The following is a 24,228-nucleotide window of genomic DNA, read 5'->3' on the forward strand; positions in this document are numbered from 1 at the left end:
AATAATAATAGTTATTATTATTATTATTATTTATGTACTTTATTTTGCATTTTCTGTCATTGTAGTCTATGTTGTTGTTCTTCTATTTAACCACAGTAAAGAGTTTTGTGTTATCTTTAACTGCATGTAAGTGCTTTATCAATAAAAACTGATTTATTGACAGATTGACCGGTTGATTTAATTTAAAGCGTTTGTTTATTCAACAAAAATTTCATTATAATACAAATGACCATTAAATATCTATGTAAAAGTTGGACAGAAGTATTGTTGCTCTTTCTACAGGTCTGAGATCCCTTTTTGGACACCGTAAAAAAGCCTGCAAAAGTCACCTCCTATTTATAAACGTTTGTTGTATCTTTGGAACACGATTGGTTCAACGCATTGACGCAAAGTGCTAATATCTTGCAGCGATTGGTCCAGGCGTCTGTCATGACGTGTCAGTCAAAGTGATGGGCCAATCACAGCCGGTATTTGAGTCTTTCTTCCTCCCGCTTGCTGGCTGACGCAGAGGGTCATGTGTTGTTTGTGCTGTGGCCCGTAGAGATGTGTACAGGAGTAGAAGGGAACGGATTGCTAAAGGAGCTAGCTGGATCCTCCCGGTTACAGAGGCAAGGCTGAGCGTGGCCATGTTCTACACGGTAGGCTTTATTTCGTGATAAAAGCCAACGGTGGAGTGTATTCGTCGCCGAAAAGAGTCGGAGAGACGCGTTTTGTGCAGGCGGAATAACAAAGCCGGTGTGTGAGGATTGCAAATCTGAGCCGTACGAGTCACCGTTAGCTGGCCTAGCCGGACTCAGGAGCTTCGTCTCCCAAAACAAGAATGGGGTCCGAGTCCACTCGGATTAGCCTGCTACTAAAGTGACCTTTGCTTATATTCCCTGATGGCTAACTTCACGAATTACCAGGAGGGTAAGGCGGCTATGTTGATGGTAGAGCCTCAGCAGAGGGACGTGGGGACGAGTCCTGCGGCCGCCAACACAAACGGAGACGGCTCAGTCGGGGAACCCCCTTCCCCGTTAATTAATATCGGCGGCGGAGGAAGCGGCTCTCGTTTTCACCAACATTTGCCGCCCCACAATCACCTTCACCACCACCAAAACCTCAGCCTCGACTCGCCAAAGGATCAACAGCAGCACCATCACTACCAGCTGGCTCCACAGCAGCATCTTTCCGGGGAAAACACCACCGAGTCCCCGGGCAGAAAAGCCTCCTCCTCCTCTTCCATCAGCCAGGTACACACAGCCGAGTACCCCGCCGCTAGCGGCAGCGGCCATGTATCCGCCGCTGTGACCGTCGCTAACAGCTCGGAAGTCGTGGATGATATTCGAAAGTGCGGCTATTTGAGAAAGCAGAAACACGGACACAAGCGGTTTTTCGTGCTCCGGGCTGCCAGCCATCTGGGGCCGAGTCGTCTGGAATACTACGACAGCGAGAAGAAATTCAGAAACAGCCTGCGCACCGCTGCTGCCGCGGCCGCCCCGAGCGGAGGAGCGGTGGCCGCTTCGCCTCCGAAGAGGGTTATTTACCTCTACCAGTGTTTCACGGTGAACAAAAGGGCGGACTCTAAAAACAAACACCTCATTGCCCTGTACACTAAGGACGAATATTTTGCTATTGTGGCTGAAAACGAGACGGAGCAGGAGGATTGGTATGTGGCCATCAGTGAGTTGATGAGTGAGGGGAAGAGGGGGCACGTGGACTCTGATGATTTAGATGATGGCTATGGTACAGTCAGCCCTGGGACTGTGTTTAAGGAGGTTTGGCAGGTTAATGTTAAACCTAAAGGACTGGGTCAAACTAAAAACCTCACAGGTGTTTACCGGCTATGCCTGTCTACTAAAACCATTCACCTCGTTAAACTGAACTCTGAAACCCCCTGCGTTAACCTCCAGCTGATGAACATTAGGCGCTGTGGACACTCTGAGAGCTTCTTCTTCATAGAGGTGGGCCGCTCCTCCTCCATCGGGCCTGGGGAAATATGGATGCAGGTGGATGACTCGGTGGTGGCCCAGAACATGCACGAGACCATCCTGGAAACGATGAAAGCCCTGAAAGCTTTTGCAGAATTCCGGCCGAGGAGCAAAAGCCAGTCTTCAGGCTCCAACCCCATGTCGTTCATCACCACGCGACGCCACCTGGGTAACCTCCCTCCAAGTCAGACCGGGTTGCAGCGGCGGTCGAGGACGGAGTCTGTAGTCGGCACGCCACCCTCTAGTAAAAGTTCCGGTGCGAGCGGCTATCGCTTCCGCACGTCTAGTGAAGGCGAGGGGACGATGAATCGGCCGTTTCGCTCTGCCACGGGAAGCCTGGTCCACCTCAACGCAGCCCGTGTTCCCCATGGTCGCCAGGACAGCGGTGGGAGTGGCAGCAGCTGGAGTGGTGTTGCAACAGGAAATGCTGGCACGAGTACTACCAGCAACCGCTACGTCAGAGCTATCCCCTCCACCTGTCACGCCCGCTCAGCCTCACTTCCTGTCTCCCACTTCCCCTCGACCACCAGCCCAGTCAGCGTTTCCTCCAGCAGCGGCCATGGTTCTGTTTCTGACACGCTCACCCGCCCATCAAGCGCCTCTATATGTGGCTCCCCATCCGATGGAGGCTTTAACTCCTCCGATGAGTACGGCTCCAGTCCCGGTGACTTCCGGTACTTCCGGGTGAGGAGTAACACGCCGGATTCTCTGGGCAACACCCCACCAATCAGAGAGGAGAACTGCCTCAACGATTACATGGCCATGGGTTGGAACCGGGACGTTTTCGGCACCAGTGTGGGCTCTGGAAACAACAGTGGATGTGAGACACCGCGCGATGAGAGTACCTCAACGACCGAGGATGAGCGCTTTTCTTCCTCATTACTGAGGAGGAGGACGCACTCCTTCTCCAGAGCAGCTGCCGGTGTGACCGGAGCCTCTGGAGTAGCCACTTATCAGAAAATGACCCAGACGAACCTCTCGCTGGATGAGGGGTCAGACTTGGTGCTGCCATTTGGGAGCGGGCTGCTCCGGGGTGGGCCGTCCTCTTCCTCTTCCTCACTTCGCTCCGACTACAGCTCATGCTCCGAACACAGTCAGCAGAGCCGTCCCTCAACACTCTCCAGGTCGGAGGCCGGAGCCGAACGCCCCCCTCTTTCTTCCTGCTCTTCTGCCAAGGAAGACAGCGGCTACATGCCCATGATGTGCGGCGTAGCAGCGGCGTCGCCTCGGGACACTCCTCCTGACTACATGCCTATGCAACCCTCTTCTTACTCCTACCAGGTCTCCCACTCACCCCAGTTCCACAGCCCAGCTTTAGGCACGCGCTCAGCCCACCATAACCCACAATCTTCCACGGACTCTCACGGCTACATGATGATGCTCCCAGGGAGCAGTGGCACCTCTCCTTCTCCTCTCCAGGTCTCTCCCGGTGGACCTGGCGCTGCTGGTGTTGGTGGAAGTAACAGCATGGCTGAGAAACCTGAAAACGGAGAATATATGGACATGTCCTACAGCGGCTGTGGTCGCAAGCTCCCAGGTGAAGACAGCACTGTGTATTACACACCAGGAACTCCCGAGGGGCCCCTGAAGTCTTACAGTCCTTACTTCTCTCTCCCCCGCTCTTATAAGGCCCCCAATAGGGAAAGGGAAGAGAGAGAGGATGGGGAATATGTACCCATGAGTTCCCCTGCCAAACCAGTGTATTCGTCAGTTGCGACTGCTTCACTGTTGGTGCCAGAAAAAAGAATAGGAGGGGGCAGCAACACCTCCACTCCCTCCCACCCACCTCCTCCCTATGGAGCTCACCATACAACTGCTGCAATGGCTGACCGACGGGTCATGAGGCCTACCCGCCTTCCTTTAGGCAGGAGGAGTTTCCATGGCCCGCTGCGGGTCGGCGAGCCCGCCACAGAGACCTCGTGTGCTACAAGGTCTGTCCCAGTCACCAGCGTCCCACGCGAAGGGCCCTCAAGTCCCGGAGAGTATATCAATATTGAGTTCGGAGAACACTTCCCTCACCAACAGCAGCCCCCTCCCTATCCCTTGTCCACTCAAGATGAAGCCCCCTCCCTGGTATCCAGCGACGCTCTCTGCTCTCCTCCCCAAGACTACATGAGTGTGGAGGTTGGGTCGGACCAGCATGATGCCACTGGGTGTCTGGGTAAGAACCAGTCGCCCAGGCCCAGCCTCGTTGCTCCTTGGAACCCGCCCAGCTACATCCGACCTCTGGTTAACAGCTCTGGGGTCTCCGGTTCAGGCGGTCACTGGAGGTCGGTAGGAGACGATTACACGGACATGTCATTCAACCTCAGCAGAGGTGAGAGGACTCAAAGCCCCACAGCGATGCTGCAGCATCTTTGCGTCATAGAGGGACGCTATGGTCACCCTGCCTCCACCACCTCCTCGTCCACCATTTCCCCACCTCACCCTTCTTCGACCCAACAGCTGGAGCCCAAGGTGGTGCGAGCGGACCCCCAAGGCAGGAGGAGACACAGTTCAGAGACGTTCTCCTCCAGCTCATCCTCTAATTCAACTCCTTCGTCTTCAGCCACCCATCCGTCTCTGTCCAACCCTTCAGCCCCGAACGCCAATGGATCCTACCAAACGGAGGGACAGACCTCTAGGTGGGCCAGCTCGGCATCTTTCGACAGCGTGTGGATGTCCTTGGAGGGCGCAGGAGACTCGCCAGCTCACCAGGCCCAGGTGAGAAACGCAGAAACCGACACCATGTCCGGGAACATCCCAGCGTCCGCCTCCTCGGGGGTTGGCACCAGCAGAATGTGCAGGAACACGTCCGTCGGCTACCAGAACGGCCTCAACTACATCGCCTTGGAGCTGAGGGAAGACGGGAGCAACGCAGGAGCGCCAGGGGCCAGTAGCAGCGGCGGCGGGAATGCATCAGTGGCGCCACCAGGAATGGTACCTCTGCCAGAGAATGGAGCCTACGCCAGCATAGACTTCACCAAATCAGATGGAGTCACCACAGCAACCAAGGGTGAGTTTGACTTGTTTCTATTTGATGCCATCTCAGACTTTGTTTCAAATTAGAAGTGAGTAAAAGGAAAAAAAAGTGTTATGGGTCTAAAATAACTGTGCTATTTTGAGCCCTTTTACATCAATGTGCAGCTCTTTAAAGTGTATATTCTGTTCTAAATCAACTCTGTGAGATCTTCTGTTTCTGACACTTGAAGCTGCCAGCTGTTGTCTTTGAAGGCTTCTGTCTGGGGAACTGCAGCCTCGGCTGTAACGGCGCTGTTTCAGGAAGAGGCACAAATGTGTGGTTCATTTTTTAGGCCCCGCTTTTCTTTTTCTTTTTTTATTTGCGTTTTGTGCCAGCAGACTGGTAGACGGCTTGTTTTCTCAATGAAGAGAGGTTTATCTTAGGTCAGCTGTGGACTGAGTCACCCTAAAAAAAGGCCCTAGCTGGCGGCGGCGTCTCTGTGTTCCTGTCTGTGCACTTGTTTTTGTTTCTGTCAGCATGTATGCAGATTTTACTTGTGTGTGTGTCTGTCTGTGTTTAATCGCTTTTTGTCTGCTTTAAGCCATTCACTTGAGACATTTTTATGTTTTGGAAACATTTGCCTTGAAAAACATTGTTTTAGGAGCACATTTAACTTAACAACAGTTGTTGTGTAGCTTTGCAGTGATTTAATTAATCCACTTTCCTTATTTTCTATTAGAATTCTTAAATAAAAACTGTATAATGTTTAAATGCCATAGAGAATGGAGCAGCCTGGCTTATTTCTGGTTTTCAGTGTCAGAAAAATTTTTGATTTTGGTCTTGACTGATTCAGATTTTCTTTTTCTTATAGAATTAAAACACCAAAAATGTAGATTGATTGTTTGTTGAAGATTGTATTTTTAAATGACAAAGTGAAGGAATTAGAAAAAACCCCAGTATTCTCATTTATGCATTAAAGTACATAGGCCTGTCACGATAACAAATTTTGCTGAGCGATTAATTGTCTCAAAAAATTATTGCGATAAACGATAATATTGTCTGAAGACCTTTTTACACTGATTTAATGGAAATGATGTAATAATGCATGTGATTTCCTGCCAAAGATAGATGCACTTTATTTTCAAAAGAATATTTAACACTGGAGCTGATAAACAAAATAAACAAAACAACCAAAAATAAAATGGATTCTCAGTCTCCATTAACAAAAAATGTACTTGATAAAAACTAAACAACATAAAGCCAAAGTGTAAATAAATACTGCATTCAACCAAAAGAGGGCAGATTATGAAGTCTGTATATTATGTTGCCCTTCAGTAATAATTAGATTTAAATAGAGAAAATGGGCACATCAACTTCCTGATGCAATAGTTCACACTACATGATTTTTGCTCCTATTTTTCCCCTTACAACAATCTTAAAACGTTGGTCTTTCTAAGATTGTGTGGTGTGTTACGGTAGATCGTTGTTGCCGCTCCGATCCAAATCAGGGGTTTTTCCCCACTGGGAGCTTAACCCAGCCTGTTGAATGTGACAGGCAGCCAATCAGAAAGCGAGGATTCCCCTCCGTGTTTTCTGAGGGGAAGTTACGTCGGGGAATCCCAAACAGCTGACACGCGCAACCCGAAGTCCAGTGAACTTGGAAACAACATTAATGTTTATTCAACATGCAAAGAATATAGAAATGACAAGATGAGGAGTTGGAGCGAAATTGCTACTGCAGTTGATAAACCCGGTAACTTTTCAGCTGTTCTTCGTTAACGTGACGTAAATAGGTTCTAATGATTTTCATTCAGTCAGGACTTTACGCTGACACTAGCCACATGCATTGCAGGTAGATTGTAGTAAAGCATTGATTAATGCCTGGTTTTAAAATTAGTTAACTGGACTTGTAGCCATTATTTTGTGCCCATTGTTGGACACCACATGGCAGGACCGAACCCGATGGAACCTTTATACCTAGGATTTCTGTCGGCTAATGTGTGATCTGTCAGGTTTACAAATGGGCTGACAATAGGCCGACAGCTCTAAGATCGTGTAGTCTGCGCTGGGCTTTACACTAAGGAAATGAGGAAGGGAAGAGCCAGTGGAGAGCACCGGAGTTGAGCTTTTTTTTATTCGGTGTCATCAACAGAAAGAGAAAAAGGCCGGAAGAGAGATAATGCCGATAATTGAAATGACATCGATAGTTTTAATTTATGGTACGATTAATCGATTTATCATTTATCCCGACAGGCCTAAAAGTACATAAATACATATGTACCTTAACACATAAAGTACATATATGTTGAGGTTCACATATGTACTTTCTCTTAGTCACAAATGGCTGTGACTAAGAGAAAAATAAATTATGGGAATAAAGTAGTAACATTGTGAGGGGAAAAAAAGAAATCACAAGAACAAGGTAATAATAATAAGGGGGGGGAAAAGCAATAATTCGAAAATGGAATCACAATCTTACCAGCATAAAGTGATAATAATACAAGAATAATGTTATATGACAGTCATTTTATGAGGACAGTCGTAATGTAAGAAAAAGTTGTAATGGTACGAGAATAGTCATTACCAGAATAACGTTTAAAAAATGAGGAAAAGCTCATTACCAGAATCAAAATATATTATTTGAATGAAGTAATATTGTATCTTTATTCTATGAATATAATGACTTTATTGTCATAATACTATAAATTTAGTCTCCAAATGTTATTTTTGTAACTCAAACAGAAATCTTAGTGTGGCCTTGATACTGTCATATTAAAGTGTAAATCCCAACTATTTATTGGATTTTCACCAAACTAACGACATCCCTTCATCTATCGTTTGTTGCTTATCTGAGAGGGCATCGCACGGTAAATGAAAACCAATAAAAACATACTTGTGGCTGATGCATTTAGAGAAGGAAAATGGTTTGAGTTCTTAATATTAGTTGTGATATGAATAGCAAAATACATTAGTCCCTATATGACCAGCCACTAGAAAAAGGGTAACCAATTATGGCTGATTAATTGATGCATCTTTGGTATTATTTTATAAACTTGATTATGATCATTTGTGACTATGATTAGATTATACTGCAATGAAATGTGTTGATGTAAATTGAATTTGCGCTGAATTGGATTTGTAAAAGGCCTTTAGCTGGGATTTGTAATGCATTTCAAATAGGAGCTATATAAATAAACACAACCATTGTGTGTATATTAAGTATATAAAAAGGTACAATTTAAAACCTGAAAAATCATTCCTGTGGCCTGAAGTCTATATGAAGTGTTGTGCAATGCGTAGATTAAGACAGACCCGTCCCTCTCCCACCTGTTGCTGTTCACTGCCACTCAGCTGGTTGAAAGGAGGCAACAGCATTGTTAGAAGTCAGATAAATTAAGCTCTTACAAACTAACAATATTCTGCAAAACTACAACAAAAATAATTAGGAGTGAGCTTATTTGATCCTTTTCTTTATCAAATTATATCAATTGTGAAAATACAATGAAATCTTGGTATTTTTACTAAAAGGTTATCTTTAGATTTTTTTCGTTTTATTAAGTCTAAAAATTGTTCCATACTGCTTCCCCTTCCCCATTCATGTTTAACAATATTGTATTAAAGTAATTAAGACCTTATTTTGAATAAGGCTTTGTAAACTGATTTATAAAGCATTTTCTAAAGAAATGTGGGATTGCAGTTTGTAAAGACAGACTATTCCGTATAATCTCTTCTATTTATCTCCGATTGCAGTTTATCTTATCTGTATACTTCAAAGAAATCGTTTTGCAAATTGCTATGTTATCTAAGTTGAAACGTAACATGCATAAAATATTGAATTGATTTGGAAATGTTCAGTTTGTAACTTTTATCCTGGTTATGTGGAACTGTTTTAAGTCTTGATATTTTTTGAAACCATAACTTTTTAAGACCTGAAAACATACAGCCGCACATATGCTTGTTGGTTTTTAAGTTTGATTTTCAAGTTAGTCTAGTATAATGGCATACTTTTTAGAAACGGTCTCCAGAATTCAAGTCAGTCATATTAATTTCTACAGGGCTATTTCACAACAGACTCATCCAGTTTACGTACAGAAATGCATAACCATATCATCATATCATTTTATCAGTTACTGTCTTTCCAGTATTTCACTTTGGAGAAACTTTTGCATTTACTGCCACTTTGTTCCTGATCAGAGTTAGATTTTTCTGTAGTTTCGAATCGTCACAGATCCTTTTCTCAAATTAGCGACCTAGCACTGTGAACACTCCGACATTCGCAGCTTTGCGCATTGCACACATGATTTTGGGGATGTCTCTAGGAAAATAACATTTTAGTTTTAAATCTACATATTTAAAGTACCTTTGTATTTTTTTGTTTAAATCATGATTTCAGAAGTCGTGTATATAAGATTACTGAATTGCATTGGTTGTTAAAAATAATTGCTCTTTAGGGGACTGCAATTATTGCCTTTTTCTTCAAAGTACTAACAACTAAGACAAATTGGATTGGGTTTTTAGTTTTGCTCGAGTATTTTCATTGAATTTGGGTCTGGACTTTGACTAGGCCATTCTAACTCACGGAAAGGCTTTGCGTTGCAACATCTTAAAGGTTTTGTTTCTGGATTTTCCTGCAATTGTTTTCATTCATCATCTATCAAGTCTCACTAGAGCACCTTCTTCCAGCAGTCAGATTATTAAATTATTTAAGTAAATATGCTCCATATACATGTTTTTTTTTTAAGCCTTACCAACCAGGTTGATTGCTTCTCTTTATTTACTGTTTGCTTAAATGTTTCGTCAGATTGCTTTTCCTTTTCATCACCGGTTTGTTTATCCACTTGCTAGTTTATGTAGAATCTATTCAGTTCACGTTCGTGAAGCATAAGGAGTGTCGCACGCATGTGTCGGCCGGTGTGTGTGCAGTCTTTCCCCCCCTGCATCCAGGTCCATGTGCGTTTGTTTGCACTGAGTCATGGCAGGCAGCCTTTGATGCGGCGCCATAATTGCCGCGGCGGCATGTTAAGACACACAGCGGAGCTGAGAGGAAGCGCATCATCACTCGGGAATGCATTTCCTCTCAGCGGCAGAGCTGAACTCACTGAGGTACACCTGGATTTTTGACCCAGAGGAGACCAGGGGGGAGGGGATGGATTGAGGTGAAGGCTGATTTTTGATTTGTGTAGATTTTTTTTTTCTTATCCAGTTGGCAGAAGACTTCTGGCTAAATCTTGAAAATGTTATTTGGTATGTATAATGAGAATAAATAAAAAAATAGCTCAAATTTGGTGTTTTTATTGAAATTGTAATTGAATTGTACACAGCTATTGCAGTGGTTTCCAGATGATGGTGCTCTGCAGGCCTTGGTTCTAATGACAAAATGAACTTATAATGTTTCTGTAAACAAAATTCCTCTTCAAAAAACTCACAGACTCTCTCCCACATTTCCTTTCTCCATGGGGGCAATTAGTAATGGCAACACCGCTCCAGCCAACTTAGCAACTTCACCACTATCTTGAGCTACTAAATTGTTATTGGTTAAAAAACAGAATCAGCCAGAAAATTGCAATCAGTTTACCTGAATTTAAAAAAAAAAAAAAAACTGAAAAGGAAACGAGTAATTGAAATATAATTCATTAAAGAATATTTTGGCTTCAGCAAGGAAGTAGAGTTATATATTTCTAGATTTGTTCAGTTGTGCTTATTTGTTTGGTGACTCTTAACTAAAAGTACACATTTTCTTCTATTTGCAGATGCAAATAGAAATGTTGGGTTGATTTAAGGCCATATCGCCCAGCCTTAGTATCAACCAATGTTTCCGCAAAGGAAACACAACCCCATTTGCGTTTCACCCGCTGGCTGTAGTCACAGTGTGGGCCAGCATTAGTGAATTTCAGTCATTTGAGTTGAATTTTGTTTGATTGTGAATAAAGACCTTGTAAAGTGGAGAAAAGCGAACGACGGCGGATGTCAAGGTGGCAAACTGTAAATGAAATAGTAGCTGCTAAAGCACCGGCAAGAGAACCGACTCTTCTTTCTAAATCATCCCAGGATAAGTGCCTCTGAGGTGGTAAAGGACGTGAGGCAGGAGTGTGAGGCAGGCTTATCACTTAAGGGGAATCCAGCAGGGGACTAAGATGTGCCAGAAGATGTGAAGATGGTGCAAGGCTGCCCTTTTCCTCTCTCATTCCCACCTCTACAGCAAGGCCCTTCTATATTTACAGCTCTATTTCGAGACTGACATAAATTTATGGGCCGGTCTGAGGCATGTGCTGCTCGTAACAGGACCCCCCGCCACCTAACCAACCCACCACCGTACACTTGTACCAGTGTGTGTTGCACGCAGCAGTTTCTCTACCTCCTAAATAGCCTCATATGTTGGCGGACAGATGTTAGAGTTATTAACCACGAGGATTGCACACGAAGCAATTTTGATTTGAAGCTAGCAATCTGACTGTCAGGGGAAAGATTTTGTGGCTTCCTGAAACTGTACATATCGTGACTTTTTTTGATCATTTTATACCTTTCAGCACCTGAAAAATCATTTTAGAATCACATTTCCTGTTTGAGTGGAACTTTAATTTATAGTTTTTTGGGGGAGGGGGGCTCATCGGAGTATATAAATCTAGCAACCAGACAATGCTGGGGTATATTTGGTTAAAAGAGGAATTTGAACCTCAAAACTCTGGGCGTGTTGGGTCTAGCCGGATTCCCAATGGTCGCCAAATTCCTGGAGTATTAGAGAATTTCAAGGTGTTTCTCATAGTTTTAAATGTCATCCAGGAGCGGTTCTTTGTGAGCAGTTTTTGCCTTGGGGGATCTATCTAGACCTTCCTGTGCAGCCCAAACAAACAGCAGCTGCTTTTTCCCATGCCAAACACACTAAATGTTGTTTTTGCCATCATCGCTACTATATACACCATACAAATAATATTTAACTTGATGTTTTTTAGACCTTGGTTGGCTGGAATAAGTCATTTGAATGCTTTAGCACAGAAACTGTATCGCTTATCTTTTGGAGGAGTTGCTTAATTTCTAAATGTTTGTTCACTCAAACGTTTGCCCTCATCATAGACTGAAACCTTGATTTATTAGTTTATATTCAACAGATTTTTATGTTCTATTAGTTTAATATGAAGCCACTCTTCAATAACACTGCTACTGTCCAGAGGAGTTTATGGCCAAACAAATGACCAAAAGGAGCCCAGATAATGTGGCAACACCAGCCCACAGCATCACCTCTCCACCACTCTGTATGAGGTGCAGGGTTTCCCCCAGTGTATGTTGAGCCTGATCGGACGCCAGGCTTTATTTGTCCCACTCGCCAGGCTAAGCAACGCTTGTTTATATGTTAAATTGTTTTTTTTGTTTTTTTTAATACATCAGTAATCCTGAACTGCATGCGTCTTTGCTGCGCTCCTCTGCACTGCGCACTTCACCGGCGGAGCGGAATCATTCCTGAAAGATGGGTTCATAGTTGATGCAGTTTTCTGGAAGTTTGTTCAAAAACACTGAATGTTGCTTCTCCAGTTTAAATAAATATCTGTTGTTGGCCACAACGCAACTATTAATACCGGATATCAATATAGAGTCAGATTTTTATATCAGTGAATCTTTACTCGAAGTACCAAATATTTGCTGCTAAATTTTTAACAACCTCTCTAAGAGAGTCATGCTTGTTCAGTATTATTCATACATTTTTACTTGATAAGTAAGGCTTGTAGAGTCAGATTCTTTTGAGACTTTTGAATGGTCAGACCTTGGGAGGCTGCCTCCATGAGCCTATAGTTAGGTTAAGATTAGATTTCCTCAGCTTCTCAAAGTTTATTCCTTTTTGTTATCACTGAGGCTTTTCTGGAAGCTGTTGAAGCCCAGTGGGAAAAAAAGTAAACCTTTCCTCTCAAGCACACTGCGATGACCAAGCAAGATTTGACCGGACTACCTTTGGACTTACAGGAATGTGACATTGGAGAGTTTTTTTTAAACAAACTCTGAACATGTGTGCTAATGTTTATTTAAGGGGGGTTTATCCTTTATGGATTTATCTTGTTTGCTGTCATTCAGCTTTGTTGAACTCTTAACTTCCTTAGATGTTGGAATGAATGAGAATGCTTAATTGTGGTAAATGCAAAGAAACTTCACTGGCATTAATATTTAACTTTTCACCAACACAGTTATTTGTAGCGTTTGGTGCAATTTTATTGTTACTTGCACGAGTGTTGGGGCCAGGCTAAGGAAAAAACGAATAAATTACGAGAATAAAGTCATTTTATGAGAAAAGTCACACTTAGAGAAAAAAGTCGTACGAGAACCAAGTTGTGGTATTACGAGAATAAAGTCGTACGACAATAAAAATATGAGAATAAATTTAAATTACGATAAATAATAATACGATAAAAAACTCATAATGCGAAGATAAAGTATAATAAAACCAGAATAGAAAATTAGTCGTATGACAAATCGTATTGTGAGAATAACAACATAATAGTACAAGGAAAGTGACGTAATGACACGAGAATAAACTCACCAGAATAAAGTTGTAACAATACAAGAAAAAAGTCGTATGATGATAAAGTCAAAATATGAGCATAAATTGGTATTGCCAGAATAAAGTCGTAATACTGCTAGAACGAAGTCATAATTATACTCTGTGAACAATAAGACATTTAAAATGAGGAACATTTGACATCTTGGGAAGTTATACTTTGGTATCAGTTTTACAGATGGAACATGCTTAATGTTTGAACGTCAAATTATTATCAGTCTCAGGACTTTGAAAGAATTGTACAAATTACTGAGTCGATTTTGAAGAAAGAATCACGTTCTAGACGAGCCGGCCATGTCACACCTGGAGAACTCGATCAAAGCTTTGCTCTCATTAAAACAACTTTTATTCTAGTCATTTTATGACTTTCTTCTGGTACTTTTGTCTCTTTATTCAACTAATTTTATGACTCATTCTTCCAATTAAGAAAAACTCTTAGTCTGACCCTAATACTCCGTCATAGTTTCTGTTATGTGTTCCATCCAAGTCAATGGAAACGTGTTGCTGAGCTCAACATTTGATGACATTTGAGTGCAGACAAAGGACTGAGAGCTACTTTCATATCAATTATCTAATAATGCCTAATGAATGCTTCACTTAGAGCAGCCCGACTATCTCTACACAACATAATGAAGATTTCATTGACGGGAACAACCTAAATCCAGTATTTTGAATTTGAACTTTTTGACAAGGTGACAGGGAATCAAGTCCCTCGTCCCGTAGTCTGCTCCTGAAAGACCATCGCTTCGGCTGCCACGCCAACCGATGTCGGCTAAACTCATTACCCCGGCTCGTGGCTTACTCCCATGATGCCTTTTGTCTGTCTGATCCGAGTGAATGGGTTTTTGGGGACGCGCAGGGACAGAGAGTGAGAGGCGGTGAGTCAGCGAGTGCAGAGGGGCTGAGACAGAGGGAGGGAGAGACGGCGAGGGAGAGACAGGCGGTGGGCCTGAGCCACCTGCATGTGTTGCAACAACACCAGGAGCCCCTGGCTAGCGCAGGTGTTTGGTGAACAGTGTTTTTCTAACCCAATTCTGTGGCGAGTGTGGGAGCGTACGCACACTGGAGAGAGGTCAGCTCAGGTCGGCCTGGCCCGTGTCCTGAAAGCGCTGTTTTGATCAAAGTCCGCGCCTGGACTGCAAAGAAAAACCCAGAGACCTCAGACGTTCCCTCAGCCGCTCTCTGGCTGCCTGGCGCATGCCCACGTTCAGAGTCAACTTTGTTTTATTGTCGCGGCTATAATTAAGCACTGTTTAGCTAAAGCTTGTTATTTGCTGTGTAAATATATAAAGATTCAGAATGTTAAGAAAACAGACAACAGGTTAGCACATAGCTACACTCCTACACGACTGGTTGTGCAGCGAGCCTGTGGGATTTATTCAAACTCTGCAGCCCTTTTTATTTTCCTTTTTGTTTATAGTTTGCATTTAAGTTTTGTGTAAAACATGAAACAATATAAAATGATTAAAGGGTATGTTACTAAACGTCTAAATGCATAGAGCTGTTGTACATTTTTTTAAAAAGAAAGTACCATAGAAGCACAGATTTCTGTTTCTGATTTGTAGAGATATCAAATATTTATGGCTTATTCCAGATCTTTGTTTTACTAATTATACATGTTAGAAACAGATGCAATGTCGCATGTTGTGTGTTGGGGAGGAGTCGCTGTGAAACAGGGTTTTATTAACACTTGCACCAAGACATAATAGAGTTCAAATTTCAAACTATATATATTTCCTTTATTTAACCAGGTAAACCCCATTGAGATCTAGATCTCATTTTCAAGAGGGACCTGGGCAACTACCTTTAGCATGTTAGCATGGCTAGCATTAAAAAAGTGTTAAAAAATAATTTATATTGTTAACTATAAGGTGCCCAAACGGCTGCCAATTTCCAAATATTTGCTTAATTTTCAAGAGAATTTTAAATATATAATTTATTTTTATTTTGGTGTGGGGAACTAGCTGTAGCCTAGCCGAGAGTATTGACAGTGCTAAGGCCCTCCTCCTCTGATTGGCTGATTCTGACTGGGAGCGGTGTAGTTCTGCTGGTGGCAGTAGGACCACAGGAAGGAAGCAGAACAAAATTTTTTTTTAATCTATTTTTTTCACAGATTATTTTTCTCATGTTCTACTGTAACGACATGCTGACAGTTAATAAATATGTAAAAAAAAAAACATTGCTTATAAAAGTTGCATACTGCAGCTTTACTTAAAGTAAAACTACAACATTGAAATATAGCTGTCCAATAGGGCTAGTTCTGGTTACCGCTGAACCGAAGACCCATATGAAATATTAAAGGTTAGTTTGGATTTTCTTTGGTTGTGATTCACTGCAGTAGGAAGGTAAATAAACCCTTCATGTGGGGGAAGCCAACGGCTAGTCATATGTAGCCAATTTGAAGTGACAAATTAAAAATGTTCGAATCATACGTTAGCCGATATTACAAATGTACAATTTCACAACAGCCCATTGTTTGGTTGACGCTGTTCAGGTCTGCCAAACGGCCTCTGTGTTTCAAAGTGAAGTGTATCACTCCACAAGATTAGCTGCAGAAATGTAGAAAACATTTCAACTTTGCTTCAGTTGTCTGCCATTATTAAACACGTTATGTTTATGTGCTTTCCAGATCGAAACAGTTTTTTGAAAACTGTCCCAAAAAACTCTGTTTAGAAGGAATGACGTAGCATATTGTGTTGCTAGCTTGTTAGCATTATCACTCCAGAAATGCACTTATTTCACCTTCATATTTCAATTGTTCAGCTCATCAGTACGCGACTTCCTCTATACTACTACTTCTACTGCTCTCCACTTCCTGTTGTGTTGTTTTTGCTTTCCAGGACCTGTTTGTGCTTCGGTTTAACCTTGTTGTTCACCGTCTGCTCTCCCTCACTCCTCCTGGCTTTCTATCATTCCATGCCTCCCTCTATCCTGGTGGCTAACAGGGGAGCAGCATTCCGGGAGTGCTCCTCCTCCTCCCGTCCCATTTCAAAGCTTCTGCATTGTGTCGTGGTTCTCTCTGACATTGTTGTCAGACAAAGCGCTGCTCTCAGTGGAATAACGCAGCTGGACGGCGGCCATGGCACAGGTCAAACGGGGCCTCCGGGCCGCCAGCGACACCCAACCTGACAGCCGGAGCTCGCCCTTGATGGCAGGGCAAGAAGCAAACTTTATCTTACTGGTGTGTGTGTGTGTGTGTGTGTGTGTGTGTGTGTGTGTGTGTGTGTGTGTGTGTGTGTGTCTGCGTCTGTGTCTTCTGGCAGCAAAGTCCACTACCTACACTTATTTAGCAGGCCTTTTTTTTCTTGTTTTTCTGACAGTCTTCTTTTTCTTGTTTTTATATTTTGCTGTCATTTTAAGATTTTTTTTTCAGTTATATCATTTTTAATGTGCTTCAAAATGTTGGAAAAAACTTAATATTTTCTGTCCAACTTGGCTGTCAATAAAGCCTCCATATACATGTTTTCTGTTTTTGATCTCTGCTCGCCACTTTTAGGAGTGCCTCTTCTTTTTGGTTTTTTTTTTTTACTTACCCAGAGCAATTGACTTGTTTATTACAAGGTGCTTGAAATCCTTGAAAATGCTTGAGCTTCTTTTAGGTGTTTTCAAGCCTCAGAAAGTGCTTGATACTAAAACCGCACAGTTTTGTAATAAGGAAATGGCGAGGTTTTTTTTTTTCTTTGTAATGTTGGTTTATGTTTAACAGAAATATCGCATTTGATCAAATCTGTACATTTATGGTGTTCTTTCATAAAACTTCTATACAAAATATGATGTGACAACTGCAGACAACTAAGCAGAGTAGATGCTTCTCTTCAACAGTTACAGGGAAGTTGACAGATGAACACAGTTGCTCGCCACACTTTTCAGACTTTTAATGCACTTCAAAATGATTAGCTACTTTATGTTGGTTCCTCACATAATGAAACGCATACATGCCAGGCTGACAACATGACAAAAGACTCTGCACTTTAACTATTCCATGTACCGTAATGTTTATGGAGGTTGATTCCTGACAAATGACACATTTTTAAAATTTGTTTTTCTGTCTCTGCAGACTGAGCGGCAGAGGTCCACCATGTTGCCTCCTCCTTCTCTTCCTCATGCTCCTCGTCATCTCTTATCTCGGGGCACTTGACTCTGCCTTTGACCTTTAGCCCCTCCCCACACCCCGCCCCTTCCTCCAACAGTGACCTTCGACCTTCAGTCACACTGAGAAGCTGCTTTCATCTGGTCACAGACAACATTTTCAACATGACAAACCAGAAAAAACGCTTGCGGGTTGTTCCTTTTTTAATTATTATGATTATTATTTTTTAAGTTTTTCATTGTTAATGTTTTTATGTTTTATATGCATATCCTGTCCTGTTAATCGTCCCCTTAAATGAGTGATGCTGCCAGTGTTTGCTGCTCTTCCCACCCACCCCCTCCTGTTAGTTCAACACTGCTATCCAGCACGCAGCGGTCAGTGAACTTTAACCGAGGGGTGTACAACACAAACAGGCAGTTTTTTTTTGTTGTTTTTTTTAATCATTTCTCTTTATGCGGTATTATTATTATTTTTTTAAAAAGGGAAATTTAGAGTTAAAAGCGCCGGCATTATGGTACGAACTTGGAAGCTTGAAATATTCTGTCATCATTTACCATAAATCTTTTGTACCCTATTGATAATCCAGCCTCAATTTTATTTAATTTAACGTTAATTTTCTTTTTCTTTTTTTTTTTTTTGTAGAAGACCTTTATAGATATATACACATATATATTTTTTAACATTTCTTCAGTTTGTTTAGTACAAAGCTTGTGGCTGGGTCCATTTTAGCTTCACACACACACACACACGGAGAGCACGCTAGTTCCCAGGTACAACACGGCTCCCAAATCTGCTGCAATACTGCACCAGTATCTGTGTATTACTACAGAAAGAAAACGTACAGCGTTACAGTATTTATTTTACTGACTGCACATCTATTTATTTGGTACAACAGGTACAGATGTCCCGGTACATTTCATAGTTTGCTTCCTAGACTGAAGGTACTCAGCAGAGAGGGAAGATATTGCGGAAGAATCCACGCCAGCAGCTAATTTTCTCATACATTTTAGAGGATTGAGACCACCCAACAACATTTCTTGTGTAAAAATTAGGTTGTGTACTTTGTGGAGTATTAAAACCACAGCCAAATAGATTGCAACAAAGAATTTGAGCAGTATGTCCACCATGGAGTTTAATATTAAAATTCCAGATTCAGAACATATATATATATATTTTTTTTTTTCATAAATGTTTTATACTTTCATTATAAATTAGCATGGTGGTCAATTTTACTGAAGCTGATGGTATATTGAATGAGTATTCTATAAGGAAATTGAAGTTGGAGACTGTGTGCCACCAAAAATCTTCCTGTGTGAAACATATTCTTGGATTGAAACATGCCAGAGTAACTACAACATATAAAAAGTAAAGGTTGACTCTGGTTGATCCACTCCAACTCATTAATATTACTTCCAGTCAATGTTTATTTATTTTTTTTAATTTTAAGATTACTTTAGACCCAAATCTGCCAGGGGGTATTAATGATATCTAAACTAACATTATTTTCTGCTCCATTTCCAACTCTTGTCTGCATATAAACTGACTTTTGTCGCCACTAAAAACTAAACATTTTTTGAAAAAAAACCCCCAAAACCTTTCAGAGTGGAAATTGTTAAAAATCCGCTTGGAAATGGAGACGACTGAAAACATCAGGACAGTTCCACTTTGGCTTCCTTTGCTGGAAACCTCAACAGTTCAGCAGTTTCGAAGCGTCTCACTTTGTAAACTTAAAAATATAAACGATGGAGTGGAAACAAAAGGGGAACAAGTGTCACTGAAAACAGAAGCTTAAATTGTTTTTGAGAGGACTTGAATTTAAATTTGTTTAAAACAAAGGAAGTGTAGCGTAGCTTGACAGGTTTTAAGAACCATTACATTTTCCAATCTAGAGCATCAGTGTGAAAACAAAAAAATTGACCTATTTGCTTGGGGAAAAATAAATATTTTTCAGAATTTGCTGGTGGATACGTATCATTTCCCCTCTCTGCTGCTTGTTGGTTTGTTTCAGTTTTCTGCACAAAGCACTGTTTGTTTATACTGAAGTAGAAACACATTTGTGGCTCCTTTTTTTTTGTGTTGCTTTCACTTTTACCTCACGTGCGGTCCTTACAGTTCATGCGAGAGCGTGGTGAACGGCAGGTACAGGCGCCAAACGCGACATGAATGACGCGCCGCGCTCTGACGAAGGCGACTCCTTCTCACAGGCTCTTGATTTCGGTCAGTCAGGATTTTTCACACGCAGGTGTTCGTCAGAGGCGGGAAATGACGTCAGAAGACGGTTCCAGTAACCCGAGCGGTCGACCCAGGTGCAGCAGGCGGGGACACACCGGACACCGCCTCCTTTCTCATGCCGTCACTACGCCTGTTTCTTTACCGTTTCTGCCCGTGCTTTCTGTCTTTTAGAGACGCTTGATGTTCACTTGGTTTGTATTTAATAGTTTTATTTGCCTCCGTTTTTTGTTTTTTTTAAGTTTTAAATTTTGCACGGCCAGATCACGGCCTTTCACTGACACGGCATCGTCAGCAGGATGGGTACCGTATCAAAACGAGGGGCTAAACCTCATCCCGACTGAACTGCCTCCTCCTTTTTTGAGTTCCAGTGTTAACAAAATTTAGGACACGGGTTAAGAGGGAAATTTGTCATGTTGAGAAGGTTACAGATTTTTTTTCCCCCCCATGTATTTGGAGGTAAAAGGGATATAAAGACTGTAGAATAACCTCCACAAAATGCTGTTTTTAAGCCTGTGACGTGTCTTACATGTATATTACCGAACAATTCGAGGTGGTTTTGTTTCATTCGCCCTCCTTTTACCGCCTTTGATCCAACAAAGATTTAATCCCGCAGTGGCCAGGGATAAACGAAATGGTTTTTCTTTTCTTTTTTCTATTTTGTTTTGTTTGCAAAATTTTTTTTTTGTTTTTTTTTGTGTACTTACTATGCTACAGCGACGTGTTACGCTTGGGTTTTAATGCTATGGCAGGAAAAAAAAAATACTGGTAGTGTTAGTTTTGTGGGGATTTGTGGACTAATCCCTCTTAATTTATTCAGAAATGTCCATGTTGGATTGCCTTCATGTTCAAAATCTACACCCCGTCGTTTCAAAATTTCTCACCTCTTTTGATTTACAGAAAAGTTTGGGTTCATGTTTTGTTTTTGTTTTTTTGGCAACAATGCAACCTCAGATGTGTCCTCGATGTTTTTAAATGGGTACGAAAATGAGGAGACTCGTATATCCTTGCAGAAATGACATAAGGTAATGCATTATCAATATTATTATTATTATTATGCAAACTTTAGTTTTGATTTTTGTCAAATCTTTTGATTTCTTTCATATTTCTAGTTTACAGAAAGCAAAAAAAAATCTTATTTTTTTGAGAAAGCAGAACAATAAAATGTTTTTTTTTTTAATTACGTAGGCATTTTGCAGTTATTTGTATTAAAAACAACCTGCCTAATTATTTTTTTTTTGTAACTATAATCCAGTTTATTTGCTGCTGTGTAGTACAGTTACTAGTCGGAGGTAAACATGAGGATCAAGATTATTATTATGATTTTGTTTTTTGGTTGTTTCTCTTCCTCACCCACCTCTGAATGCGTTTGATTTTTGGAATGAGGTTTGGTGGAAGCCGAGGAGAAGAAGCGACTCCCGCTCTGCCCTGCTGCTTGTGCTCTTATTTTTCCGAGTTGAATGCTGTTGTTTGTTAGCTTTACGGGAAAGAAAGAGGAGGTGTGTATCCTTCGTATGTGCATTACTTTTCACGTCCCGTGTAAGAGGAAAAAAAAAAAGATCTGGATCTGTGTTGGAAATGGAAATCCTCCTTGTGTAAATAAAGAAAGTTGTTGCTTTTTTTTTTTTCATGTTTTGATCGGCACCTCAGCAGGTGGCCCATCCCATGTTTTATTTTTTATTCCTTTTTGTTTTTTCCCCCCCGTCTGTCTTTCTCCCTTTTTGTTTCCTCGTGGAGGGAAAAGGGGGCACGAGGGGGACTCGAACGCGATTTGAGCATCGGCATAGTGTTTATATTTATCAAAAGTTTTTTGCTTTCGATAGAGCTATTGCAATAAAAATGTGTTCATGTAAGACTTTGCGTCTCTGTTGTCTTTTTAGAATAATTGCAAACCCTTTCTGACCACCTGTCATGACAGTAGCTACAGGTCAAACTAGAAGTTTACACACTGCAAAAACACAGTGGTAACTAAAAATACCAAGCATATTTGGTCTTTGTAGTGCAAATGACTCATTACACTTGAAATAAGTGAAAACTAACTTACAAGTGTCTTTTCATAAATGAATAGCAGCTCGTTTAAGTAAATAATTTCTTAATATTGGTTAAAAAGTGATTTTTCCATTGGCAGATAAATTTACTTATACCAAGACAATTTCCCCCCCATCATAAGTGAAATAATTTGCCAATGGAACAAGCACTTTTTCACCCATATTTAGCAATTATTTACTTAAAACAAGGTCCTATATCTTGCCCGATAAATTACTTTTAAATTAGTTTTGTCTGAATTCAAGTTTACTAAGATATTTGCACTAGAAATGAGTCTAAAAATACTTGGCAATATTGTGTATTTTTGCAGTGCATATATTGAATAGAAAGACACTTATTTTAATTTCTATGTTTTCAAACTGCTCCCGTTTCAGGTCAGAATTACCTAAATTATTTTTCATTTGCTAAAAGCAAAATCCTGAGTTAGAGAATGTCAGAGGTTTAGTAATTAATATATTGAAAAATAATATGGAGTTAAGGATTGTGGTTTTGGGATTTGAGTTAATTGGAAACACACCGGGGCGTGTGTGTGTTTATTCTACTTTCCCGTCGTTCTGGGAACTGGGAAATTCCGACTTCCCAGTCCGAAACAAAAACTGGAATGCCCTCCGAAGTTGCATTTCTCACTGGGAAACTGGGAGTGACCCGACTTGTAATGGGGGCGTCGCTTTTCAATATGGCCGACCTTCACATGAACTAAGATGTGGTGAAAACATGTTTATTTTACAAGACCAGCATTTAAAACCCCTTTAAAGAATAAATTAGAAGTGGTGTTTCCTTATCCAAAGTTAAGCTTAACATAATGTTTCTAAGAGCCGTTTCAAGCTAGGTTTATGGGCGTCGCCATGTTGAAATTCCGACTAGCTAGAAAGCCGTTACCTCGGGTTTGACGTCATATCCAGCTCCAGGTTGCAGGTAACTGGAACGTATTATAGGTCACACCCGGAAGACACTACATTCTTTAGTACTTGGAAAAATCAAGAACCAGACAAAATATCAGAGATTTAAAAGACAACAACAAGACTAGTTCACCCATGGGTGGAGTTCCCAGACCCACATTATTTAAAAAATTATCAGATTTCTGCAGGGTGATAAAAACATAGGAATTGTAATAAAGTTTCAAAAACACCATAATTTTTCAATACTAGCTCTTAAATTAGATGTTTTAAATGTGTGTGGGCCTTCTTTGCGTCTTTAAATAGTCTCACAGTTTACCTGATTTGTAGTATTCTTAGGAATGTGGGTATTATGGAGCAGCAAAACCGCATTTTCAGGGCAGCGAACAGTAATGTCTGGTAAAAATACAGATGCATTATCAAAAAAATGGGAATATTGTTTAAAAAAAAAGGAATATTTTTGTGTATTTTAGGAGAGTCAAAGGTAAGAATAAAGATTGAAATTTCTATTTTCCTTTTCTCTTAAAATGTCACGTCAAAACAGCCTCAAATCCAATGAAAATGGCAGAAACCACATGGTGACATAAACATTTTATCCTCCCAATAGCTCATTCTCTAAAGCATTTTTTTCCCCTTAAGATGTTCTATCAATTTATTTCATTTAATCTCAGCTCCATAAATGCCTCACCAAACGGACACCATGATGAAGCAGCGAACGAACAAAGAGTTGAATTATTCGCTCTCTGGCTGGATCTGAGCCACAGATAGAAGTATAGATTTTCCACATGTACAAGTGACACCTGCATGTCCACTGTGAAGCCCCCGTGTTATGTAATGTGGAAAAACACTGGCCCACAGCTGAACCCAGCTGATGACCCCTGCACTGTGTGCTTTGTGGATGCTTTACTCCAGACGCTTGGCAGACCTTCCAGGCTCTTTATTTTGTCTTGAGATGCCAACAGAAGTGAAGGTGTTCTGAAATTTTAGAACATTTATTACATTTCTTGTGCCTGACGATTGTCTAAGGCTCATCAGTGCCCACATCAATGTTACTATATCTTAAAAAAAAAACATCACTTGATAATGAATCAATGAATGACAGTTTAAACGCCTAAACATTTATGATCGCATGACTGCAGCAGGCATCTTATTGTCTTCATTCCGAAACAAAACGAAACCGTTCTTGTGTTTTACTGTATGGTGAACCTTTGACCCATGTCGCCAATTAATGAAAGCTGTAGGAAAAACAAGTGAGGGTTTCCTCATTCCTGAAGCGCTTCTTTTTTTTTTTTTTGCAGATGTGGGGTGGGGGTTTTCAGTCAAAGACAAACACAGTTTATCCAACTCAGGAGTCCGACCTAACATCTCAAAGTCCAACTGTCAAAACAAGCCAAAGTCCTCCGAAGCTGGTCTGCTTGGGGAAGAGTTCCTCTGCAAAACAACAGGCTGGGGTTGCACTTACATGTTCTGTTGTCGTCCTGTACAGTAGGCCAGGAAGCGAACTGAGCTCATCT

At 41.4% G+C, this 24,228-nt stretch overlaps 1 protein-coding gene across 1 annotated transcript; it reads left to right on the plus strand.

Annotated features, from left to right (window-relative positions):
* The first annotated feature begins 338 nt into the window (after window positions 1-338).
* irs4b (insulin receptor substrate 4b) lies at window positions 339-21,627 on the plus strand. The gene is made up of 2 exons (XM_028038833.1): window positions 339-4,965; window positions 17,511-21,627. Exons 1-2 carry the CDS (start codon window positions 882-884, stop codon window positions 17,513-17,515), a joined length of 4,089 nt encoding a protein of 1,362 aa, XP_027894634.1. The 5' UTR covers window positions 339-881; the 3' UTR covers window positions 17,516-21,627.
* The last annotated feature ends 2,601 nt before the right edge of the window (window positions 21,628-24,228 follow it).

Source organism: Xiphophorus couchianus, chromosome 14 (assembly GCF_001444195.1).
Source record: "Xiphophorus couchianus chromosome 14, X_couchianus-1.0, whole genome shotgun sequence".
Taxonomy (NCBI): Eukaryota; Metazoa; Chordata; class Actinopteri; order Cyprinodontiformes; family Poeciliidae; genus Xiphophorus; species Xiphophorus couchianus.